Raw genomic sequence first — 22,646 nt, 5'->3', positions numbered from 1 at the left:
GACAGACACAGAAACAACCCTAGGTTGTACAGGGTCTGTGTCCCTTTGATAACACTGGGGTTAGCCTGTTCACCTCAGTACACCTCAATTTGTCTCTGGCCCAAAAGCTTGGGCCAAACAGCCAGCCAGCCCCAGAAGTCCCTCCCTACCCAGCATCATCCTCAGTAGCCACCCCCCCTCCAGCCTCTGGTCAGCCCCACTGCCCTCTCCAAGTGGGGGGACAGCAAGTTTAGGAGAAGAAATACAAAGAGAAAAGATGCACTTAAGAAAATATATTTATGTAGACCCAGGGCAGGTAACAAGTGCCTAAATCTGTTGTGATGAGATTGCAGAGTTATCCCCAGATCCCTTTTAGTGGCAGCACTGTTTGTGGAGGGAGCTGCACCAGGGTGTTCCCATAAAAACGTCTGTGGCAGGGTGGTGCAGAGCTCCGAGACATCCCTGCCCTGGGTCTGGCAGGGCAGGAGCTGCTCTGTGGGGAGAAGCTGTTGAGTCTCTGCTGTGCTGGTGGTGCTGTGAGGGCCTGGGCCGTGTTCTTCCGCTGTGGAGGGCTTGGGGCCTCGGCCAGGGGGAGCAGAAATCTTTGGCTGTCCTAGTTCTTGGCTGAAGGCATTGGGGTGAGCAAAGAGGGACCAGCTGCCACACCTCAGGCTCCTCTAGAAATTCTCCTTTGCCTGGTTGTCATCCTCTTCAAAATTGAACAAGGGCATGCTGTGAGAGAAGAGCCCCTCTGCCCCCCCCGGCCAGTCCTTGGCTGGTCCTGACCCCATCCCCGTGTGACCCCAAACCCCTGGAGAGGAGCTGCGTAGGGGGCAAAGGAGGGAGGCCAGGGCTGCTGGGGTCCCGAAGGGTGACCCCACTGCCTTGCTGGACTCAGCCCCTACCTGAGCTGCAAGGAGCGCTGTAGGCAGCATCCGTGCGGTCACCTGTGGGGAGAGCGGCGATCGCTGGCACGTGGGCTCAGGGCAAGGTGGCCCTGGGCTGCTCCCATTAATGAGCCAAAGCTCCTCAGTGCTACTGGATGGCCCAGCTGAGCCCCAGCGAGTCTGCTTTGGGGTCGCAAGGGGGGCTCACCCGTCTCGTAGTAGTCATACAGTGTCACGGTGGCCGGCTGCAGGTTCCTCACCGGGAAGTCCTGCGTGGCTGTGAAGATGAAGGTCTCCTCCTCCTTTGTCAGCTGGGGAGACGGCACAGGGGTGAGGCCACCTCCGGCCACCTCGGCCCCTTCCTTGCAGCTGGAGGTGATGGCCCTGCCCCATCTCACCTGGTCCAGGTAAATTGTCACCTGGTCGGTCTGCACCTCCACCTTCTTCACCAGCTTCTGCCTCTTCAGCTGGGGACAGAGGGAGAGCAGGAGTGTCGCTGTCCCTCTGTCCCCGTGGGGGACAGGGGCCCAGCACCAGGCAGAGTGGAGGGGCAGCAGGGACCTCACCTCGGCCACCGAGCCCTTGTCTGGGATGTAGCCAGATGGCAGCTTGGCCTCGATGACAGCCATGTTGGTGGTGGGGCGCTGCCCGGTGTACCTGCAAGGGCAGAGCCCCGTGCTGAGGCTGGGGGTTGCCCCTGTTGGACCCCCCCAAAACCCAGGGGGCGTCCCCTGCCCTTACCGTGCCCGGAGGAGGAGGCGGAAGCGGGCGCTGGCCTCTGCCCTACACGTCTTGGGCTCGGTCTCCACGCGGAGCTCGAAAGCCCCCGTATTGGGCGGTGGTGGCACGTTGTAACGCAGGGTCACCTGGGGTGGGGTGGGGAGGTGAGGGACACCCCATGGGTGACACATGGGGACGGGGACCCCGGGCTGTGCCCACCTGCACCAGGGCGCAGCCCTGCCCGCGGGCTTGCACCGTGTACAGCCCCGGCAGCTCGTGCAGGGCTGCCCGCTGCAGCACCAGCCGATTGCTCGTGTCCAGCACGAAGTCCTGCGTGGAGCCCGTTGGGGCTGTCACCGTCACCACGGAGTTGCCGTTGCTGCCGTATGTCAGAGTGGCGTACTTGGCCAAAGCTTGCAGGGCCACCACGGTGTCCTGGGCGAGAAGCACCCAGCCACAGTCACCCCCAATTGCAGCCTGCAGCAGCCCCAGCCCCCTGTTGGGATCCCGACGCCCGTACCTGTGTGGAGGCAAAGCCTCCGTAGGGGTTTTGCTGCCTGCTGAGCCAGCGGACGATTTGGGAGGCTCTGGACAGGTCAGCGGAGGACACCTGAGGCTGGGTCAGGTGTGCCAAGAGGACGTAGGCGGTCATCTCCACCTCTGCCGGCGCGGCCGCAGCCCAGAGGGACTCTGTGGGCAGAGCCTTCCCCTTCCTCTGCCAGAAGAGCAGCCCCTCTGGGGGAGAGAAGGGTGGTAGTGCAGGGAGGCCCCCGGCGATGGGCAGGGGGGTCTGCGTGGCGGGGGGTGGTGCAGGAGGTACCAGTGCTGACACCGCGCTGGACAAGGCTCTGCAGCCGGGCTTGGTGCTGCTCCTGGCGCCCCGCCAGCCCGCAGACGTAGGCCAGCAGCGCCTGCGTGTAGAGGTCATCGGTGCTCGAAGCCTCCAGGCACTGCAGGGCCAAGCTCACCGTGGGTTCCTGGCGTGGGAAGAGGGGACACCGAGCAGTCAGGAGCCAGCCCAGGGGCACGGACATCGCCGCACCCAGGTTGGGACCTCTGCCCGGTGAGACCAGTTACACCCAGCTCCGGCCCAGAGCAGTGTGGCCTGACACATCCAGACCTCGGTGCTGGGCTGGTCCCTTGTCCCAGCGCCTGCTCCCCTCCAGGGGTTGTCCTCACCGTTGGGGACACCCCCAGCTCCAGCAGCGCAGCCGTGACATAAGCCGACAGCGAGAGCTCATCCGATACACCGCCCTGCAAAAGGGGGCAGCAGGAGGTGGCTTTGCCTGTGCCACCAGCACAGGGATGTGCCAGGGACAACCCGCCCCCACGTCCCCCCACACCACCCCGTGCCCACCTGCAGGGCGTTGTTGAAAAGCTTGCCCACGCTGCGGAAGCATCCCGTCTTCAGCTGCTGCCTCTGCAGCCAGTGCAGGGCATCTGTGATGTGCTGTTCCTCGATGGCCACGTAGGCTCTGGCTTGCCCGAAGGACTTGAGGACAAACGCCGTCAACCTGAGAGCCAGAGAGCCGTCAGAGGGGTGGGGACCCAGGGGTTGAGCGGGGAGGGGGTCTGTTTGGTGGCAGGAGGAGATGGCTGGTCCCTGGAGGGATGTCACCGCACTGCCCCGTGCCATGCGGTCCCTTACCAGGTGTTGCCGCTGTCATCGCTCTCCCCAAAAGCGCTGTAAGAGCCGTCAGCATGCTTGTAGAGCAGCTCTCGCTGGTACCCTGCAGGGAGATGGGGACAGCGATTCACACGGCGCTCTGCAGCCCACCCTGGAAGACCCCAGAGGCAGCCTGGGTGCCAGACCCACCCCAGGGCTCAGGGAAGAAGACGGGACAGAAGTGGGGGGCCCGGGGTTCCCCTGGGCAGCAAGGCAGGGTAGGATGGGGAGGAGGGGCCGAGGACGCTGACCGCTCTGCAGGAAGCTCTGCGCCTTGGCGCGGATGTCGGGGGTCAGCTGCCCGCTCTTCTCCAGGTACTGCTGGATGTAGATGTTGGGGGCGAAGCGGACCATGTTCTGCTCCCCGCAGCCATAGGGCATGGCCAGGAGGCGGTCCACGTTCTGCAGTGCATTGCCCATGATGTCGCCTGCACCAGGAGAGGCGAGGAGAATCGTCACCAGCCGTGTTCCCCAGCAGGCACCCCGTATCCTGTCCCACCTCAGCTCAGTGGGGCTCCCACCTCCAGCTGAGCTTGGGTCATGGAGCTCTGCACCCTCAGCACATCCCTTACCCATCACAGTGACGTGGGCTCGCTGTGAGCCCTCCAAGATGTTTTCAGGAAGCTTCAGGGAGACTTCTTCAGCGGCTGCAGGGATGGAGGGCCATGGCAGTGGAGATGCCCAGCTCCTCCAGTCCCGGCCCCACAGTGTCCTCGCCCACCCCTCAGTGCTCCATCCCTCCACAGGCTCAAGGCTGGGTTTGGACACCTCAGGCAGGAGACCCAAAGACTCCAAGGTCCTTGGCTCCTCCATGGCTGCATGGCCAGCAGCCAAGCATCCTTGCCCCACATCCCCACATCCTACCTTCCTGGCAGAGCAGGGAGCTGTGCGCCTTCTCCACCAGGATGCCCCCGGGCTGTGGGAAGCAACATCATAAGGTCGGTCAGGAGAAGGGACCAACCCCCTCCCCATGTCCCCAAAGCCATGCCAGCATCCCATGCTCTCAGGACCCTGCAGTGGGGTCCTCCTGCTCCCCCCTGGGGCTGCTCAGCCCCCATCCCTCCTTCCTCATCCATAACCCATCTGACCTGCACCAGCAAGGGCTTTATCACAGTGTCCACGCGTCCCTGGGCTGGCACCACAGGCTCCTCGTTACCACAGAGCTCCTCTGACTTTATGGCCTCAGTGCTGACGGTGATGTTCACCTCCCCTGCAGATGCAAATGGAGGGCCCAGTTCCCACAGAGCCCCCCAGCCCACACTGCAGCCCCCATGGGCTTGCATCAGGTTTTGTGTGGGGCTGGCTGGGTTGGGATGGGGTCACTAGGGAGGGGAACAGTACTGGAAGAGGAAGGGGAAAGTGGAGCAGAGAAGAGCTTCCCAGACAGGAGCATGTTTGCTTCCACCCTCCCTGCCCACACCATTGTATAAGGGGGAGTCCCCAAGCAGCAGGGCAGGGGGTCCCAGTGTCCCATACCCAGGCTGGTGGCTTTCACGTCCCACCGGAAGGTCCTGGCTTCATCCGCACAGACGCAGCCGCTGTACATCCCACCCACAGTCTCTGACACCTCCAGCTCCGCCGACTCTGCCAGCGTCACCCGAACCTGCGGGACCACGACCCCCTCAGCCCCCACCAGGCCACAGCCCCCAGCCCCTGGCCCCCGGCCCCTGCCCCCCGCTCACCTGCAGGCACTGCCGCAGGTAGTTGAAGACGGTGGCGGCCAGGGTGAAGGCTTCACCCCGGGTCACGGCGTAGGGCAGCGCCAGCTCCACAAAGAAGGGCTTGAAGGCCGTGAGGGTGACGGTACGGGACAGCCCCAAGCCCGTGGGTGCTGTGCAGAACATCCCAGCTGTCCACTCCGTGATGGCGTCGGGTACTATCACTGGCACCTCTGTGGAGCCCTCCTCCCTGCGGGGTGGTGGGACAGAGCATCAAGAGGCCACCAAGAGTCTTCTGCTGGCATCTGGGCACCTTTTGGGGTCGTCCCAGGTCCTTCCATGCAGGAGAGGAGGTGAGGTTGGGACCGGCCCTGCAGACACTGCTCCCACTCACCCCACGGGGACCAGGTCCCACAGCCACGTCTCTGGGAAGTACGACCGCGGAGCCGGAGGCTCCTCCTGGATGGGAGGAGGTACATCTAATATACGGGTGGCGACAGCAGGGAAACTCATCCTGTATCTCACTGGATGTGCGGAAGAGAGTAATACTTCACCTAGAAGAGGCAGAGCAGAAATTAGGGTCCGTGGGTTTCTGCATATCAGCCCAGGGCTGGATCTCTGCTGAAGGCAGCCAAGAGCGGCCAAAATCCCCTTCAACCAAGAACTGAGCCACCAGGGAAGACCTCCGGTGACTCTGTAAGGTAAAACACTGTGACACAGCCCTCCCCACCACCCCACCAGGAGAGGGAACACCTCTCTCAGCCCCTCTCTACTGAGTGCTTCGTGAGGACGCCGACCTGTGGGACCCATAGAGCCCACGATAGGTGTCCGAGGCATGCCGAACCACTCTTCACAAGCAGTCCTGATCTCGGCATTGGTGAGAAGTTTCAGTGCTGCGTCCTGCAAAAATGAAAAGAGGCTGGCTGTCCCCAAAACCCAGCAGGGCAAAAATTCCCATCAGAGCTGTGAATGGTCACAGGGCTGCAGAGGGGTGCAGTCTGGGAAAGGTTTTCCCCACAAGCATGGTTTTCAGGGGGCATTGCCGTGCTGCCCGGGAACCTGGCACAAACCACTGCTGACTCCTGCCTGAAGAGGAGCAAAGAGGCACAAGACTTCACCTGAAATAACTTGTAGGCGTCCACCTGGAAATTTTCCCAGAAAGGTGGAGGTAAAATATATCTCCTTTCATGGATAAAAACATCTGTGTTTCTCATGGGTAGGGTGCGGGATGAGCGGGGATGTCTCCAGAAAGATGAACAGGGCTCTGGGTCTCGAATGCTTCCAGGGGAGTCAAAATTGGGTAGCACTTTGTAGATCTGGGAATAAACACAACATATAAGGCACAAAACCAGCTGGGGTCTGCTGCCAGCCTGCCTCCAGCCCCCAGAGCCACCAGGCCACCACCTGGTCCCAGGGGCTGAACATCCAGCTGGGGACAGGCCAGAATCCCCACCAGGTTGATATCATCTCCTCCTCCATCCTGGCTGGTCCATGGTGCTGCACGAGGGGGCGAAACCCCTGTGGGACCACCTACCTCCTCCATGCTGAGCTCGGCCTCAGGTTTCAAGAGCAGCACGCTCCGGTCCACAGCGCGGATGGCGCACAGGGATCTCGGGGCTGCCTCCAGCTCCAGCCTCAGCGCCGAGCCAGGCAGTGCCCGTTCCTCCGAAAAGGCCAGCTTCACCTGGGGAGGGACAGGGGTGTCAGGGGATGAGAGCAGGATGGCGGAGGAGCAGAACAAAGCTGCGGATGTGGAGGTCTTCTGGAGAAGCACAGCGATGGATAAAATCAAGCTCAAGGGTTCAGGGCATGGGTTGGAGTGGCTGCGATGCTGTGAGGTGTCTGGAGCAGGACAGAGCACCATGACAAGCCAGAGGAAGATTTTCTGGCCTCCAACAGCCTCCACTCACCTTGTTGGGGAGGCACTTGGCCAAGCTGATCTTGGTGCTGTCGGCCACCATCTCGCCGCTGGGCAGCACCGCGTAGCACAGCACTGTGGCCGTGGGCGCCAGCTCGGGGCCAACAGGCAGCTCCAGGGAGAAGGAGCCTCTCAGCCCTGGGACAGGGAGGGAGGTGAGGTCCGGGCATGGGCAGCAGAGCCCTGCACAGCCCATCTGTGCTGTGGGACCTACCTGCCTCCATGGGCAGCTCCTTCCTGAGGATGGTGGCAATGGTCCCCTTGGCCATGACCTGCAGAGGAGGAGATGGGAATGGCAAACCCGATGCTTTGTGGAGACCCAAAATACCCTGACAGAGGATGGACCCCAGGGCTTGAGTGCTGGGAGGGTTTTGAACTTGTCCAGTCTCCAGCCCCCACAGTATCTCCCACTGGCAAGCAGAGCGAGCAGATACCTCTGCTAACAGGCTGTGGTCTTTCAGTCCAGCCAGGAGAGAATGCTACTTGCCTGGTCCGTGGGGACACAACTGTGCATGTGTGTGTACACAGGGACTCTCATGTCCTTACACCTGCTGCCTTCCCTCCCCAGGTGAATGCTCACCAGGAAGACCACATCCAGGCTCTTCAGCTCAGTCCCCAAGGCTTCCTTGTTGAAGATGTAATCCACCTGGAGCTGCTGGGGCTGGCTGCAGGGCAGCTTGCTCTCCAGCTGGTGGATTTGCAGGAAGCTCTGGCTCTTCGAAACGAAGGGTTGCAGGGTCGCAAAAGCTGATTCGTAGTGGGGTGACGAGCCACTGCTCTCCTGGGTGTTGGCTGACTCATTGACTTGACCCTGAGCAATGAGGGTGGAAATCAGGGTTCAGCAGCCTCAAGGACCTGGCACCAGGCACCACTGACTCGGGCTGTTGCCTTGGCTTGGAGAAGGTGCCCAGCCCCATACCAATGGAGAAAGCAACGCAAGAAGCCCCAGGGGCTGACAGTCTGCTTACACGCAGGGTGACAGAGCTATTCCAACCAGAGGTGTCCAGCTTGAAGGAGGCTCTCCCCAGAGTGTCAGTCAGGAAGCTGTGTCTTGTAGCTTGTCCTTGATGGTTAACTAAGAGCACAAGCTGCTTCTCCTTGGGGGCAGAGCCACCAGGTCCTTCCAGCCGCATCTGCACGGGGAGGGAAGGGGAGATGTGAGGGTTGGGCTGGAGCTGTGGGGCAGGGGTGGGAGAGCAGGGCTGTGGGGGAATCCCTGTTACCGTCCCCGTGTAGGGAATCCCACGCTTGTAGAAGTCTTTGGTGTTCTCAAAGGTAACCTTGTATATTTCAGGCAAAATGTCAAAGCTCTTGGTGTTGTTCATCTCCAGCCCTGTGGAGAGAGGAGAGGGGAGCTGAGTGTGTCTTGGGGACACCAGGCACAGGTTGGCTGCTGCCAGCTCACTGCACGAAGGGTCCTGGGACATTTTAGGCTCTCCCTCTGCAACCAGCATCTTTGAGCACTGTTTGAACCTCCTACAAGTAGATCAAAACTTCTGTGGCTTGGTCTAGACCTGAAGCAAGACATGGTTTACTGCAAAGACTTTGTAAGAGGCATTGAAGCACCATGATGTGGGCCTGCCTCAGGGCCCATGGGCCTGGGAACAACCCCCAGTCTTCGCATTTTTTCCAAAGTAAAGGCATCAGTGATCATTTCTGGCATGACCGGGTTGGTGGGTGGGGAGGACAGTCCTGTTCACCACCCGGGGAAGGAAGCAGTGTCACGGAGCCGAGTGAAGGGACTGCTTTGCGTCACAAGGACTATACTTGCTGCTGGCTGTGGGGCTGAGGAGTTGGATCCTTTCAAAGCATTTTATCTTCCTGACAGTTTCTCTGGTGACTATGCGAAGTATTGCCTTGCTGACCTGTCTCACATCCCCACCTGGGCCTGATTCCTACACACGCACACCTCTAAATCACAGCATTGCCTGTAGGCTTCCCCGAGGAAGCCTGACACCTCCATGCTGTGTGCATGTGGGTGCACGCAGGGGTGAATGCAACAACAGATCCCACTCCCGAGCAGGAGGACACCACCACCCCTACCTGTCCCCTCCTCCACCAGTGATGCCTTGACTCGCACACGCTTCTGAAGCCTGCCATTGGTCTGACTAAAGGAAGTCATCAAAACTTCTGTCGAAAAGCAGCCGTTCTTCTCGGTCTGGAGGGAGGGAAGGAGTCAGCCGCGCTGGGAGCAGTCCTGGGGGTGGGCTGTCCCACTGCCCCCCGTGCTTCCAGCTTTGCTCACCTGCCCGCCAACCTCGATACAGTTTGTACTCGGTGAGGATTGCTCAGGAACGTATATCACCCGGCCGAACAAGAAGGGCCTGCACACAGTGGCCTGGACCTTCCCCTGGACGGGCTTCCCGTAGGTGTACCTGTTGGGTGGAGGGCAGGCAGGGGGTGTGGGGAGCAACAGCACCTGGTGGGTCACATCGCGTCGTGCCCCCCATCCCCTCCGTGCTCCCAGCATAGCCTGTTTCGGGCTCACCTCCCACAAATCTCCACCAGAAACTTCTCGTCTTTCTCCAGCACAGTGGAGGGGATGTCAATGGTCACCTCGAACTTGGGCAGCACTGATGGAGAAGTGAAGGGAGGAGGAGTTGTCCCTCCCAGCACAAGGACATGGGTGGCCGGGTGGCCACAACACACTGCCCACGGGGATGTGCCAAGGCACGGCTCCCTCCCACCCTACTCCTCACGGCCCTGGTCCCCACACACCGTATTCCTCCACGCTGAAGGAGCGAGTCCTTCCCTCCACCTCAATGGTGTACGTGCCCAGGGCTGGCTCCGCAGCCAGCGGGAGGGACAGGTCCACAATGCCCTGCCGTGGGCTCACGTCTCGCCACTGCGCGATGCGGTTCCCTCTGGGGTCCTGCTCACGAGGACACGCGGTGTCGGCCCTCACTTCCCAGGGCACGCCGGGGAGCCCAACCAGCACCCCCGTGTCAGGTTCCCCCTCTCCCAGCCATGCACATTCCCATGCCTGCACCACCCAGGAGCCTCCCTGCACCTCCCAGACTGACCTTCAGGAACACAAGGGGCAGCTGGAAGGCAAGAAGGAGATGGTTACAGGGGAAATTCAAAGTTTTCCTTAGGTTCTCCCCAGGGTGGGGACATCTCTAGAACCACAGGCAAAGGACCGCAAGGGTTGCTCATGGGATGCTGTGACCTTCCACCCCGCTGGTTTGCTTTGGGACTGATTTTGAGCCTGTGGATGGCTCAAGCTGAGGTGAGCCAACGTGGCAAGGAGAGGCAGCATCTCCCAGCACCTTTGCAAGAAGTCATCATCCATTTCATCTGGGAACCTCTTGCACTTCCAGACACACAAGTGACTGCTTGGGAGCACCAGAGATTGAACTAACCTATAATTCTGGTGACTTGCGATTTGATGGATAACAGCAGCACTTTCCCTGCTTCCCACTCACTGTTCCTATGTCCCTAAATGAAAGTTTAAGTCCCATGTCTCATGTGCAACTAGCTCTGTGGTTCTTTCCTGCCAAAGCTGTGTGAAGGACACACCACACCCTGAGCTTGGCAGCCCAGGCAGAGTTGCCTGGGCAGGATTCCCAAGGGGAAAGGTGATGGCTGACCCCCAACCTCTGCCACGGCTTGCTGAGATGGAAGGAGAGCAGCGCAGTGAGCCCTGTCACCTCTCCTTTGTCCCTCACGCTGTCCTCACCTTCTTGTCACTGGCAACGAAGTCTTTATCCAAAGAGACAATTCGAAACTTCACTGGAAAGAGCAAAGGGGGACACAGGAGTGAGTGGTGGGCACATCTGCATGGGGAAGGTGGATAGAAGCCCACCCTGAGCCCTGCAGTGGGGCACTGTCCCCAGCCAGTGCAGCCAGCATGTCCTGGCATTGCTCTGGGCCAGGGCTGGAAGTCCCAGAGCACCCTGGGGTTGAGCCCCCCGTCTCCATCAGCTCACATTGGGTGGGAGCAAGGCTGAACCTGCTGTCCCCTGGTCCTTCATCCAGACAGACCCCATCTCGCCCCTCACCTTGCTGCCCAGGCTTGTAGACAGCCTTGTCTGTCTGTATGAAGATCCCAGGCTCCAGGGCTCTCAGCATCACCTTCTTCTTTTGGGAGACATCCAGGGAATCTCCCTGGATTGAGACGTGCAGATCCACGATTTCCTCCTTCTCCTTGGAGGGGGCTGGGGCCTAAAGGGGGGAAATGCCAGGAGACAGGCTGTCATGGTGCAGAGATCTTCTGCCTGCACAGGGAAATCCTACAAAATGATGAGGAAACCAGCCCAGCTCCCAGGCGAGCTGGAGGCAGTGGGGAGTCAAGGCATCCTGGGGTGACACTCACGATGAAGGTGACGTTCAGATGCACATGAGGCTCCTGCACCTTCCTCTCCAGCAGGGTGATGTTGCCAGCCCCAGCTGCTCTCTGCAGCTGGACAGTCACCTGGGCAGGCTGGGGGAGGTCGCTGAGATGGACCCACAGCGTCGCTGCATGGGGGTGGTAGATCACAGCTGGGGACGTGACCACGTAATGCCTGGCAAGGAGAAGCACCACCATCAGGGGCATGGAGACAGCAGCCAGGAGCACAGCCTGGGGCAGCCACCACAGGGCCACCCCACTGCACCTCCTCTCCCTGCTTCTGGCCTCTCCCTGGCTTCTTGGTTCAGCAAAGCTAAGGCTCTGCTTGCCCACCAACACTGCGTGGGGTGGCACCGACAATAAACCAAAGCCACCAGCCCTAGAAGCTTCCAGGTGCCATGTCCTTGATGCTCATGGACAGCTCACCCCAAGCACTGCCACCCTCACCTGCAGGCACAGGGACCATTATGTCCCACTGAGCACTGAGCCAAGACTAACCACCCTCCCACCAGGTATGGACAGACATGTGGACGCAAAGAGTGCTTACAGTGCTGCAGATCCTCCAGCCGTGAGGTGCAGGATGAGAAGGAGCAGGCAGGGCAGGGCTGCTGGAGACCCCATGCCTCCAGCTGCGAACGGACTTTGGGGTGGCTACAATCTCCTTGTGTTGGGTGGCTGAAGACCTCCTTCTGTACTGCTGCAGGCTCCCCAGTGAGAGCTTCGCTTTGCCCACAGTGAGCAAACAAGGTGTGGGACGATCAGCCAGTGTGGATCTGCAGATATAGCCAGGGCAATGTTTGCCATCCTGGGTTCAAGGCTGTGATGGACTTATGCAATTTGAGATGTTCCCATAGGCTGGAGAAGTTCTGAACCAGGGGGCAGGAACCTCCTACGCACCTCTTCACTTTGCTGTAATCCCCCAGCTGCTGGGAAATGCTGGCAGGAGGGAGCAGGGCCATGTTTCCAAAACGAAAGCGAGAAGCAAGGTACTAGAACACGCTGGGAGCTGGTGGCGATTTCTCGGTAGGGTTTGTTCCCAGACCTTTCCTATTTTTCCAAACAATAGATACTTGGGCTGATCACAGGTCTCAAGCTGCATTTTTGCCATGTTTCCTCCAATATCATTAAAACAGGCATGAGCAAAGGAAGCCAGAGATGGGGCCAAGCCCTTTCCCATGGACTCTGGGCTGACCCTGGCTGCTGTCCCCATACCTGTCCCCATACTGGCCCTGGTCCCCACTGCCCTCATGGACATGATGGGGGAATGTGGCTGCATGCTGGCTCCAGCCTGTCCTGCCATCCCTGGGTGTTGGCTCAGGTCAGGGTCCCACCAGGTGTCCCCAGGGTGGCACAATGTGACAGAGAGCTCAGGGCCATCACACCGAGCCCTCTGGGACATGGGGGCAGGATGAAGAGGGGACCATTGACAGCGAGGCTAAGGGGAGATCCAAAGCCTCCATCTCTCCGATCTGCACATGCTGAGTAAACACTGCGGGCAGGATTCATCGCCTGGGGCTGCTGGTGGCTCTGGAGCAGAAGCTGGAGCAAGTGCAGGGGCTGCCCCCAGCCCAGCCAGGTGGCGCCTCCTGGCCAGGCAGCTCTGCTGCTGCTCTTCCTTGTCCTCCTGCCTTGCCACCCATGCAACAAACACTCTTTCAGTTTTCATTTCAGCTTTTTATTTGTTAAAACAAAGTGAAGATTGGATGCAAATAGAGCTACAGCCCCCTTTACACATCATTAAGGAAGACAGGGTCATTGAGACCTGTATGCAAAGGGCCAGCACTTAAGACATGAAGCTGGCTCTGGCTAGGGATGCTGGGAAAGAGCCTGAAGAAAATGAGCTTTCTTGCAAGAAAAACACTTTGCTGCTTCTGTTTTCCTTGTTGTTGTTGTTGTTGTTGTTGGGTTGGTTGGTTTTTTGTTTTCCAGCCTGGTGGAGCTGGGGCAGAGCTGTGCCCGGGGCACCTCCTCTCCCTGCCCAGCCCCTTCCCCTGCCCATGCTGTCAGATCCCTTCTCCAAGGAATTGTACCAGAATCAGCTCATGGAAAACCATGCCTCCCCAGTGGACAGCACAGCAGAGGGTCCTCACCAGCCCCTGAAGCAAGGGGGACAGCAGAGCTGCTGGGGAGGGAGGGGGGCACGGGTGGGTCACGGAGTCCTCATCTGAAGCACGGTGCTGGAGGCTGCACTCGGGTGAAGGGGATGAAGCAGGGGGGGGAAGACGCTCAAGCCCTCAGCTGCCTGGTGGGTACAATGGGGTCAGGAGCAGAACAAGAGCCAGGCAGCTGTAATTTCCATTCACATCGGTCTTCTGTGCTTTAAAGCCTGGAATACAACAGGTGTGAGACCGCAATCAGTCAGCCTACACTTCTCTATCCCAGAAATTCCTCCCCTCCCTCTGACACACTGTCTTCCCGAGCCAGAGCCCTTCACACCTCACCTGGATCCCATCCCCAGTGCTCTCTGGCCATCCTAATGGGCCAGAGAGTTCAGGACCACATGGAATGAGCTGGAGCAACCCCTTGCATGGCACAACAAGGGGATTGAACAGAACATTGCCCAGCCAGCAGCCTCAAACCTACAAACCTAACCCCCAGAAGGAAAAGGAAGGCACCCCACTGATGGTATGGATGGCAGGAGCCTTGATCTAGGAGTCTGTAGTACCCACAGGCACCGTACAGCCTGGCCAGGGGACAGGAGCAGCTCTGTTCTGCTCTTGGGACAGCTGCTTTGGGTGCAGCTCTGGTCCCCATGAGGGGACAAAGCAGCCTGTCCCGCAGCCACCAACCTCTGCATTTACCTCCACCGCCAGCAGCTTCGTCACGGTGTCCACATGCCCCTGCGCCGGCACCACGGGTACCTCGGTGTTGCAGAGCTCCTCAGAGTGCAGCGCCTGGGCGGTGACGGTGACGTTCACCTTCCCTGGGGATGCAGATGGGGAACGCAGCTGTGACCCAGCCCTGGTTTCCCCAGCCCTTCACCAGCTCCTCCGCACCCATACCCAGGCTGGTGGCTTTCACGTCCCACCGGAAGGTCCTGGCTTTGAACTCCGAGATGCAGCTGCTCTCCGCACCATCTGCACTTGCTGACACCTCCAGCTCCGCCGACTCTGCCAGCGTCACCCGAACCTGCGGGACCACGACCCCCTCAGCCCCCACCAGGCCACAGCCCCTGGCCCCTGCCTCCCCCCCCCCACTCACCCGCAGGGACTGCCGCAGGTAGCTGAAGACGGTGGCGGCCAGGGTGAAGGTTTTGCCCCGGGTCACGGCGTAGGGCAGCGCCAGCTCCACAAAGAAGGGCTTAAAGGTCAAGAGGGTGACAGTGGGGGCTAGCCCCAAGCCCGTGGGTGCCGTGCAGAACATCCCAGCTGTCCACTCCGTGATGGCGTTGGGCACTGTCACCGGCACCTCTGCGGAGCCCTCCTCCCTGCGGGGTGGTGGGAGATGGACAGCTCTTGCTGGCCAGGCCTGACGGGCAGAGCCAGCAGAAGGAGTGTGCCAACCACCCGTGGTCCAAGCACTGGTGGTCATCGCATGTTTGGGGTGGGCAGAGGTGCCACCAGTGCTCCTGGTTCTCTCTTACAACATCCCCTGCCTGCAGGACTTGGTTTGCCAGGGTCTGTCCTGGGGCTGGTACTAAGTTTGCATCTGGATGCGTCCCAGTGCCACTCCTGGACACAGGGACACCGACCCAGTGGTCTGGGTGCTGCACCCAGAGGGGAAGCTGCCCCCTGGCTTGAGGTCTTCCAGGGCTCCTTACTTACCCCACAGGGACCAGCTCCCACAGCCACGTCCCAGGAAAATCCTTCTGCAGTGCTTGGTCCTGCCTGGGTCGGGGCTCTCTCTCATCTTCCTCTTTGTCCTTCTCCAGCCCTGCTGATGGGCACAACTTGAATGTGCTGCCAGGAAGGACAGGGGCTGGACGTCCCCCTCTGCCCTTCAGCAGCTGGTGTGGGGGCTCTTGCAGACCGTCCCTGCTCACCCACTGTTTGGAATGCCATAGAGCTGTTCAGGACAGTGTTGGTGACAGTTCTCAAAGCTGCACGCTGAAATGTGACACACAAGAGGGAACCACAGTGCGCTGAAGACCATCATTGCCAAAACGTCTTTCTGACCCTTTCTGAAATGAGGAATCATCTCGTGCTTCAAGCCAAAAAGGAGCTCCCAGAAATCAGGACCCCTGGCACACTGCAGCAGGAGTGCAGGAGGGGAAAAGGAATGCCAGGGCGCACGGCTGCACTGGGGCAGGTGGCCGTGACCTGCTGGGTCTACTCTGCTCACCCCATCCCCAGCCAGCCCCAACCCAGTGCTGCTAATGGGAGGCCTCTCCTTGGCTGCTCACTTCAAGTCCAGGTTCACAATGGAAGATCAGAGCTTAGCCCTGTCCCCACGGTAAGCCACTGTGCCCAGACGGACAGGCATGATCCGCACGCCTGCCGCAGGCTGGGAGCGGGGTGCAGTGCGTGAGGGATGTAGGAGGACGGTTTGTGAGCACGGATGTGGGACGGGTGGGGGACTGGGTGCCCCTGCATCCCAAGAAGCCCTCCCTGTGAGGAAGAGGAGCATAAGGCAGGGATGGGGAGGTGGGGGGTGGGGGATGGCTCCTACCACTCCCGGGTCACACGGGTCTTGAAATCTGAGAAATTCTGCTGCCTGCCTAGCGCGCCGACGTTTGTATTCGAAGGAAGTCATATCATATGGGTTGAGTGGTATAGCGTTTACTGGATGCATACCCCAATAAGGGTCAACACAGAATGCTCCATATTCAGAATAAGAGCTGTCTTCAGAAGATGGGCGTAAGTTATAGACCTAAGCCAAACAGGTGAGCGTTAGTTGAGGAAGACCTGAAATACTCCTGGCCCAGCTCCAGCCCTCATTGCTCCTGGCATCATCCCATAGCCCTGGCACCTCTCCAGGCAGGGCAGTGATGCTGCCAGCCCCAACCCCTCTGCTGGGGCCCATTGCTGCTCCATCTCCTCCTCTCCCAGAGGAGCAGGCATTGCTTCCCACCACTCGCATCCTATCTTCAATATTGCCACCCAAGGAAGCACCGCAGGGCAATTCTGTGGCTCAGGCCCTGGCCACTAGAGCCCTGGACCCTATGCAAAGCCCCAGACTCTGTGGATGGCAGGGCTCTTGGGACCAGGTCCTCACTGCCGTCCCCTGAAATGTGCCTGGCAGTGAGAACCCACTGTCCCTGTATCCCAGCAGCAAGTCCCCTGCAAATTCCCCATGAAAAGGCACCAGTCCAGCACCGAGGCCACTCCATACTCACCACTTTGGAGCCATAGGCAGCCTTGAGACCATAGTACGATGTGGGCTGATCCATGATGTGGATGGCACACAGGGACCCTGGGGCAGCCTGCACCTTCAGGCGGACCTGCGAGCCTGCCAGAGCCTTCTGCTCCGGGAAGGACAGCTTCACCTGGGGAGAGGGTCCCAGGAAGGACTTCCTCTCCATCCCCCCAAAAAATGGCAAAGGGTGGAGAGCAAGTGGTGTGCTGGAAGCCAGGAGATGGCTCGCAGCCTCCACTCACCTGGTTGGGGAAGCACATGGCGATGTGCAGCTCAGCCCAGTCTCCCACCACGTTGCCACCAGGCAGCATCACATAGCCCAGCACCATGGCCGTGGGCACCAGCCTGGGGCCAACAGGCAGCTCCAGGGAGAAGGAGCCTCTCAGCCCTGGGACGGGGAGGGAGGTGAGGTCCAGGCATGGGCAGCAGAGCCCTTCATGACCCGTCTCTGCTGCAGGACCTACCTGCCTCCAAGGTCAGCTCCTTCCTGAGGAGGCTGACAATGGTATCTCTGGCCATGACCTGCAAAGGAGGAGGGAAGAGATGGGAAGGGCTAAATTGGTGCTTCAGGAGGAAGTGAAATGGTTCCCCAACACTCAACAGCTCCAGGGTCCAACCCCAAGACCCTAAGCCAACAGTGCCCGTGCAGGGCTGACTGGAAATGGCTCGATCCTGGCCAGTCCAGCAGCTTTATCCTCCTCCTCTGAGCTCTGTCCTTTGTGCACTGTCCCCCATTCCTCCCTAGGCAAAGACCCACCAGGAAGACCACATCCACGCTCTGCAGCTCGGTCCCCAGGGCCTCCTTGTTGAGGACGTAATCTACCCGGAGTCGCAGGGGCTTTCTGCAGGGTGGTGTCCTTTTCATCCTGTGGATCTTCAAGAAACTTTGGCTGTCCGAAGAGGAGGAATTCAGGACGGTACTGTCATTTCGGCTTTCGTTCTTTGAGGGCAGAGGCACCTCCTTGAGATCACCCTGAGGGGTGGAAATCAGGAGTCTCAAAAGTGAAGACAGCCCAGCAGGATGGAAAGGCTTGCAGCAGCCACGACCACCACACACTGTGCTGTGACATCCCTGGAGGAGTACACCGGGAGACATGAGCCAGCCATGCTCAGTCCCCCAAAAAGAGTGAATAAGCATCCCACAAGTGGTCATGTTGGGTTGGTGAAGGCAGAAGGGATACCAACGGCTCCCTTCAGCAGCATCTGCACCAGGAGGAAGAGGAGATGCACAGGCTGGGTTGGAGCCAAAGGGTAAGGGTGGGAGAGCAGGGCTGTGGGGCACAGGAAACCTCCATTACCGTGCCAGTGGGGGGCATCCCATGCTTGTAGAAACCATCGGTGTTCTTGAATGCAGCTGTGGGCATTTCAGGCAGAATGTTACAGCTTTTAGTCAGGCTATGCAAATTCCCTGCAGAGAGGAGGCAGAGACGAGAGGTGCTGGGTGGCACAGCGTTAATGGCTCCATCCCTGCTTTCTCCCACATGTCACCTCCACCCATGCCTCTGTGTCCTCAGGATAGGGGTGTGAAATTTGACCCCCTGATGTCCCACGTTCAGCATCACAGCTGCAGAGCTGTGCTGGGTGGTGTATGAGGCTGGAGATGGCGCTCAGCAATTTGTCCTGGCAAACCCCCCAGGAGAGCTGGGCCCAGTGCCTGCTCTCCAGTCCCCACCCCAAGCAGTGTTACCAGCTGGTGCTGTTGGAGACACCACTCTGGCCCAGTCCGAAGCAAAAGGAAGGACAGGAGAAGCAGCAATGCAAAGCTCACGAGGCAGAGCTTATGATACAAAGCTATCTCCCTCTCTTCAACTCATGCATGGCAGGAAAATGGGTCGGAGTCACGAGCATACAGAGCTGCATGTTTGCTCCCCACTGCTTTCTTTGCATGTTGCCATAAGAAACAAAGCTGTCCTCTTGCAAGCTATGTTTAGGGGTGAGTTTGCACAGTGCAAAAGCCCATTTGATGGGCAACAAGCACAAGAAATTGTCCTCAGGGTGACAGGAGCTGAACTATGAGCAGCACAAGGCAGGATCTGGGTGCTATCGAAGTACCCATCTTTACTCCAAAATGATCAAAACTACCCATCTTTACTCCCTTAGCTGATACAGACAGATAGGATCTGCCATTCCTATCTGTGCTGTGCTGAAACTGGGCTCTTTACCTGATCCTAAGAAAGTTTATAACAACCCTACTCAGGCAGATAACAGCTATTTATAATCTTGACCAAAGTCAGAAAGACCTGACAAGAAAAAGATAATAACCCTAACAGCTTTCCAGTCACTGACAAAGCATCCCAACTTGTGTCAGATGGGCAGAGAGTGCAGAATGGGAGGTGGATGGTGGGGGAACAGCTGGGGAAGGATCCTGGAATAGGAAGAAGTTCCTGAAGAGCCTTCAGGGCCTGAGGGATTGCTCCACAGATGGGAGTAAAGGAAACACCAAAGCAAGGAAGGGCCAGAGCAGCTGATGCGTGTGTATGGGAAGGACGGACACCCCAGGTGCACCCTGACTGCGCTTACCGGTCCTCCGCTCTGTCAGAATTGCATTGGCGTAGAGCCGCCTCTCATAGTCGGGGCTGGTCAGGTTGAAAGAAGCCGTGGATATCTGGGTGGAGAAGCAGCCATTCCTCCCTGTCTGAAGGAGAGAGTTGCCCACATTAGCAGCGGCCCATGGCCAGGCCCTTGGGTGTCATCTGCAGGGAAGTGGTGGATTGGGGCTCTCAGGTGCTGCTGCCTCCCACCAGCCCATTCTCCAGCACTGGAACCCTGCAACATCCACCCCAGGGCTGGTATGCTGCTCTGCCATGTGGCTGTCCCATTCCTGCCCATCCTGTCCCGAGGAGCACCCCGAGAGTCCCCACCCAACTCCCCCACACTCTTTGGGATGACTGGCTTTACAGAACATTGATGTGAAAGCTGGATCTCCCAGTGATTCCCAGTCACTGCACCCAGCCGTCTTCCCCAAGGCACAGTACCCCGAGATGGGGAAACACGTCCAGGATCACCACCCACATTCCCCGTCTTCTGCCCTCACCTCAGCCTCAAATGTAGCACATTTGCCAGGTTCGTTCAGATAATAGTTGTGCCACTGGCACAGTCTGGCCTCAGCCCTGCCCCGGAAAGGTTTCCCAGATGGGTACCTGTGGGGATGGAGCAGGAAGGGGATGGGGAGGCTGCAGGCAACATCGGCCCCATGGCCACTCTCCAACTCACCACCCGCAGACGTGCAGTGGGATCATCTCGTCCGTCACCGTCACAAAGGACGGCAGCTGAAGAAGCACTTGGAAGTGGGGTGGCCCTGCAGGAGAACAATGGGAATCAGGAGCCTGTCCACTTCTTCCTTGCCCGTTTCTTGCCATCCAGCATGATGGCTTCCAAAAGCCTTCATGCCCACTCACTGTTTCTCTCCACATAGAAGATGTGAGTCGTCTGTTCCACCCTGATGGTGTAACTGTCAAGGGATGAGTGGGCCAGCGGGAGGGACAGGTCCGCAATGCCCTGCTGCAGGCTCACATCCTGCCATGACGCGATGGTTCTCCCTCCGAAATCCTGCACATGGGGGCACACAGTGTCAGCCCTCACCTGGGGAGTTGTGGCAGCGGTGGGGTTGACCGCTTGGAGGACTCATCGCTCTGTGCAACCTCGCAAGAAGCAGAGATTGCCATGGATTGCCCTGCTGCCATGCTCAGACCCTGAGGGCATCACCTCTCCAGGTGGAACACTTGCCCCAGAAGCTGTGTTAGCTGATCTCCAGCCTGCAGGCTGAGCTCCAGCAGCAGGACACTGGGGGATGCTCCAGTCTGCACTGGGAGCTCCTGGTTTTCTACACAGATTGAAATCTCCCTGGCAATAGTCACCACTGTCTTCATGCACATAAGATGGCCCTTAGTGGCATTGCCTTGAGGTCCCCCATGCAGGCAAGCTGACCCAAATGGGGTTGGAAATGAGGATGAGGAACCCAAGCCCTTCCCCCCTACTCCTTGTGATGTCTCTGCATCAGGGATGTCCTCTCTGTCCCCACTCCTGGTGCCCAGCAGCACATGTGTTCTGGGCCCCTTTGCGCCTCCCGAGGGAGCTGGCAGGATGGCACACGGTGAAGACTCACAGTCACGGTCACCAAGGGAAGCTGCAAAAACAGAGAGAAGGGGTTAGCACTCAGCGTGGAGCAGCCCAGCCATGCCTCTGCCCAGCTGCCTGTGCTCACTGTGACACCGCGGTCCCTGCTGCCAAGACCCAGCAGATTCACCACGTGAGGACCCTGTCACCACCACACCTCCTGCACCCTGACCCCATCTCACCTTTCTGTCACTGGGAATGAAGTCCTCCTCCAAATGGAGAATTCGAAACTTCACTGGAAAGAGCAAACCCCAGAGCAGGAGTGAGTGCTAGAGCCTGGGACCCAGCCTGGGCATCCCATCCCCAGAGCCCATGAGCTCTTCCAGCATCTCCTGCCCCTCACCAGTTTGCCCAGGCTCGTAGGTAGTTTTGTCTGTCTGTATCGCAGTCCACAGACCTGGGGCTTTCAGCAGAACCATCCTCTGCTGGGAGACCCTCAGGGAACCTCCCTGGATGGAGACATGCAGGTACGCCACCTCCTCTGTGGGGGTAGAAATCTGCGCCCAGGGAAACAACAGAAATGGGTGCAAAGCCTTTACGGTGGGCTTGGGTGTATCATGGGAAGACAATGTAGATGCAGCTCAGCAGGTCTTCGTGTCTGCCCTGTGTCCCTCTGCCCTCCATCGCCCACCTCGGACAGCCCCCATGTCCCCTCCCCTGGCTCCAGCAGTGGCTAACGGATGGACATTCCCTCCTGGGGCCCTCAGTCACTCACGTTGGGGAAGAGGGGCCAGTCCAGCTGGAGGATCTTGTTGCCCGTCTCCTCCAGGGTGACATTAGGGACGCCATGGCTGCTCGCCAGGTGGAGAGTGACCCGCACGGGCCCATCCAGGTCCATGAGGTGGATGTGCACCTTGCCCCCGTGTGGGTAGTAGATCACGTAGGGGAAGAGCACCAGGTATCTCCTGGGGAGAGGACTCCTCAACAGTGGGCAGGGACCCCCACCAAAGACCAGCACTCCCTTCCCATTCAGACTCCCAAGGCAGGGGATACCTGATTTGTTCTACCCCTGGATGTTCTCCGTGGGGCTGTGCCACCCAGCCTTCCCCCATCTGCCCGGTCCATAGACCGGAGCCCCCTTTGCCCATAAACACCTCTGGAAGCAGCTGTTGGTTGGGTCTGGGGGGAGAGGAATGATTCTGCTCATGCCCCAGCTTGTGTGTGAGGTTGCACCTACACCAAAGCAGCCCAGAGGCTCCAGCCCCAGGCACAAAGTCCTCTGCACTCACAGGGATAACACAACACACCACCCCGAGCACTTCCCCCCCAACCAGCAACCACAGTCAAGGCCAGGATTGTCCCTGAGCATCACCAGCAAGCTAAGACCAACCATCATCCTACCAAGCATGGACAGATGGACACAGAGAGGGCTTACGGCTGTGCAGATGCTCCAGCTACGAGGTGCAGGAGGCAAAGCAGCATCAGGCAGGGCAGGGCTGCTGTGGAACCCATGCCTGGGGAGAACGCAGCAGCTAGGCAGACTGAGCCCTCACACCGCACCTTCCCCCTCTCCCTTTCACATTCACCTCCCCGCTGGCCGCAATGAAATCCAGCGAGGTTCCTGGTGGGGGCCTGGCCATTCAGCTAGGACAATGTTTAACCACACGACCCAGGGCTCAGTGGGTTCAAGGCTCCAGGCAGCCAAACCCCACCTGCAGATGTGGGCACGTGGCAGCACCACCGAGCCAGCACAGAGCTGCAGAGCAAACAGCGAGTGGAGAAACCTGGCAGGAGGGAAAAGAGAGAAGGGGCTCCCTGGGAATGGAGCACCTCCCTGGGCATGCTGCTCTGGGCCATCTCCATATGATGGTTCCTGACCCGGAGAGCTCTTGTTTGCAGGACGCTTCTTTGCAGTTGCTAGTATTGTTGCCCAGCAGAAGCTAATGGACAGATTTCCATGATCTTGCAGAATTTCTTCCAGCCATTCCCAAGAGCAGGAACAACGATGAATCAAAGCACTGTTCCCTTTCTTAGCTATCGTTTGCACATCATATTTAGAGAATTTTAGGACTGCTGTCATGTGAGCCTTGCCCGCCCCACTTCCAGCACTGGGGGCAGCCACACACTGTCCTGCTGT

General features: G+C 59.1%; 2 protein-coding genes across 5 annotated transcripts; both read right to left on the bottom strand.

The window, feature by feature from the left end:
* Positions 1–257: 257 nt before the first annotated feature.
* LOC137844313 (alpha-2-macroglobulin-like protein 1) lies at positions 258–11,927 on the bottom strand. The gene is made up of 36 exons (XM_068660552.1): positions 11,706–11,927; positions 11,144–11,333; positions 10,830–10,992; positions 10,508–10,560; positions 9,852–9,872; positions 9,547–9,700; positions 9,317–9,401; positions 9,074–9,203; positions 8,872–8,986; positions 8,052–8,161; positions 7,797–7,961; positions 7,409–7,639; positions 7,043–7,100; positions 6,821–6,966; positions 6,445–6,594; positions 6,029–6,226; positions 5,684–5,810; positions 5,305–5,464; positions 4,935–5,160; positions 4,729–4,855; positions 4,341–4,462; positions 4,117–4,168; positions 3,825–3,899; positions 3,504–3,680; positions 3,235–3,316; positions 2,944–3,100; positions 2,766–2,840; positions 2,407–2,563; positions 2,107–2,321; positions 1,806–2,021; positions 1,608–1,732; positions 1,433–1,523; positions 1,265–1,333; positions 1,075–1,177; positions 885–926; positions 258–688 (listed from the first exon to the last, which is right to left on the bottom strand). Exons 1-36 carry the CDS (start codon positions 11,777–11,779, stop codon positions 657–659), a joined length of 4,473 nt encoding a protein of 1,490 aa, XP_068516653.1. The 5' UTR covers positions 11,780–11,927; the 3' UTR covers positions 258–656.
* Positions 11,928–12,811: 884 nt separating this feature from the next.
* Positions 12,812–22,159, bottom strand: LOC137844610 (alpha-2-macroglobulin-like). 4 transcript variants are annotated; one of them, XM_068661082.1, is made up of 21 exons: positions 21,945–22,159; positions 21,285–21,474; positions 20,913–21,066; positions 20,752–20,804; positions 20,559–20,579; positions 19,852–20,002; positions 19,667–19,751; positions 19,488–19,563; positions 18,974–19,088; positions 17,752–17,861; positions 17,211–17,426; positions 16,918–16,975; positions 16,696–16,841; positions 16,434–16,583; positions 15,767–15,967; positions 15,141–15,204; positions 14,923–15,034; positions 14,360–14,585; positions 14,161–14,287; positions 13,948–14,081; positions 12,812–13,484 (listed from the first exon to the last, which is right to left on the bottom strand). In XM_068661082.1, exons 1-21 carry the CDS (start codon positions 22,019–22,021, stop codon positions 13,458–13,460), a joined length of 2,493 nt encoding a protein of 830 aa, XP_068517183.1. In that variant the 5' UTR covers positions 22,022–22,159; the 3' UTR covers positions 12,812–13,457. The 4 variants fall into 4 exon arrangements, with proteins under 4 accessions (XP_068517183.1, XP_068517179.1, XP_068517182.1 ...); XM_068661078.1 differs by having other exon boundaries at positions 19,488–19,593; positions 21,945–22,158; XM_068661081.1 differs by having other exon boundaries at positions 13,960–14,081; positions 19,488–19,593; positions 21,945–22,157.
* Positions 22,160–22,646: the final 487 nt, after the last annotated feature.

This window comes from Anas acuta, chromosome 25 (genome assembly GCF_963932015.1).
Source record: "Anas acuta chromosome 25, bAnaAcu1.1, whole genome shotgun sequence".
NCBI classification, from domain to species: Eukaryota; Metazoa; Chordata; class Aves; order Anseriformes; family Anatidae; genus Anas; species Anas acuta.
The sequence above is the reverse complement of the archived record's forward strand: the minus strand, read 5'-3'. Positions and strand labels throughout refer to the sequence as shown.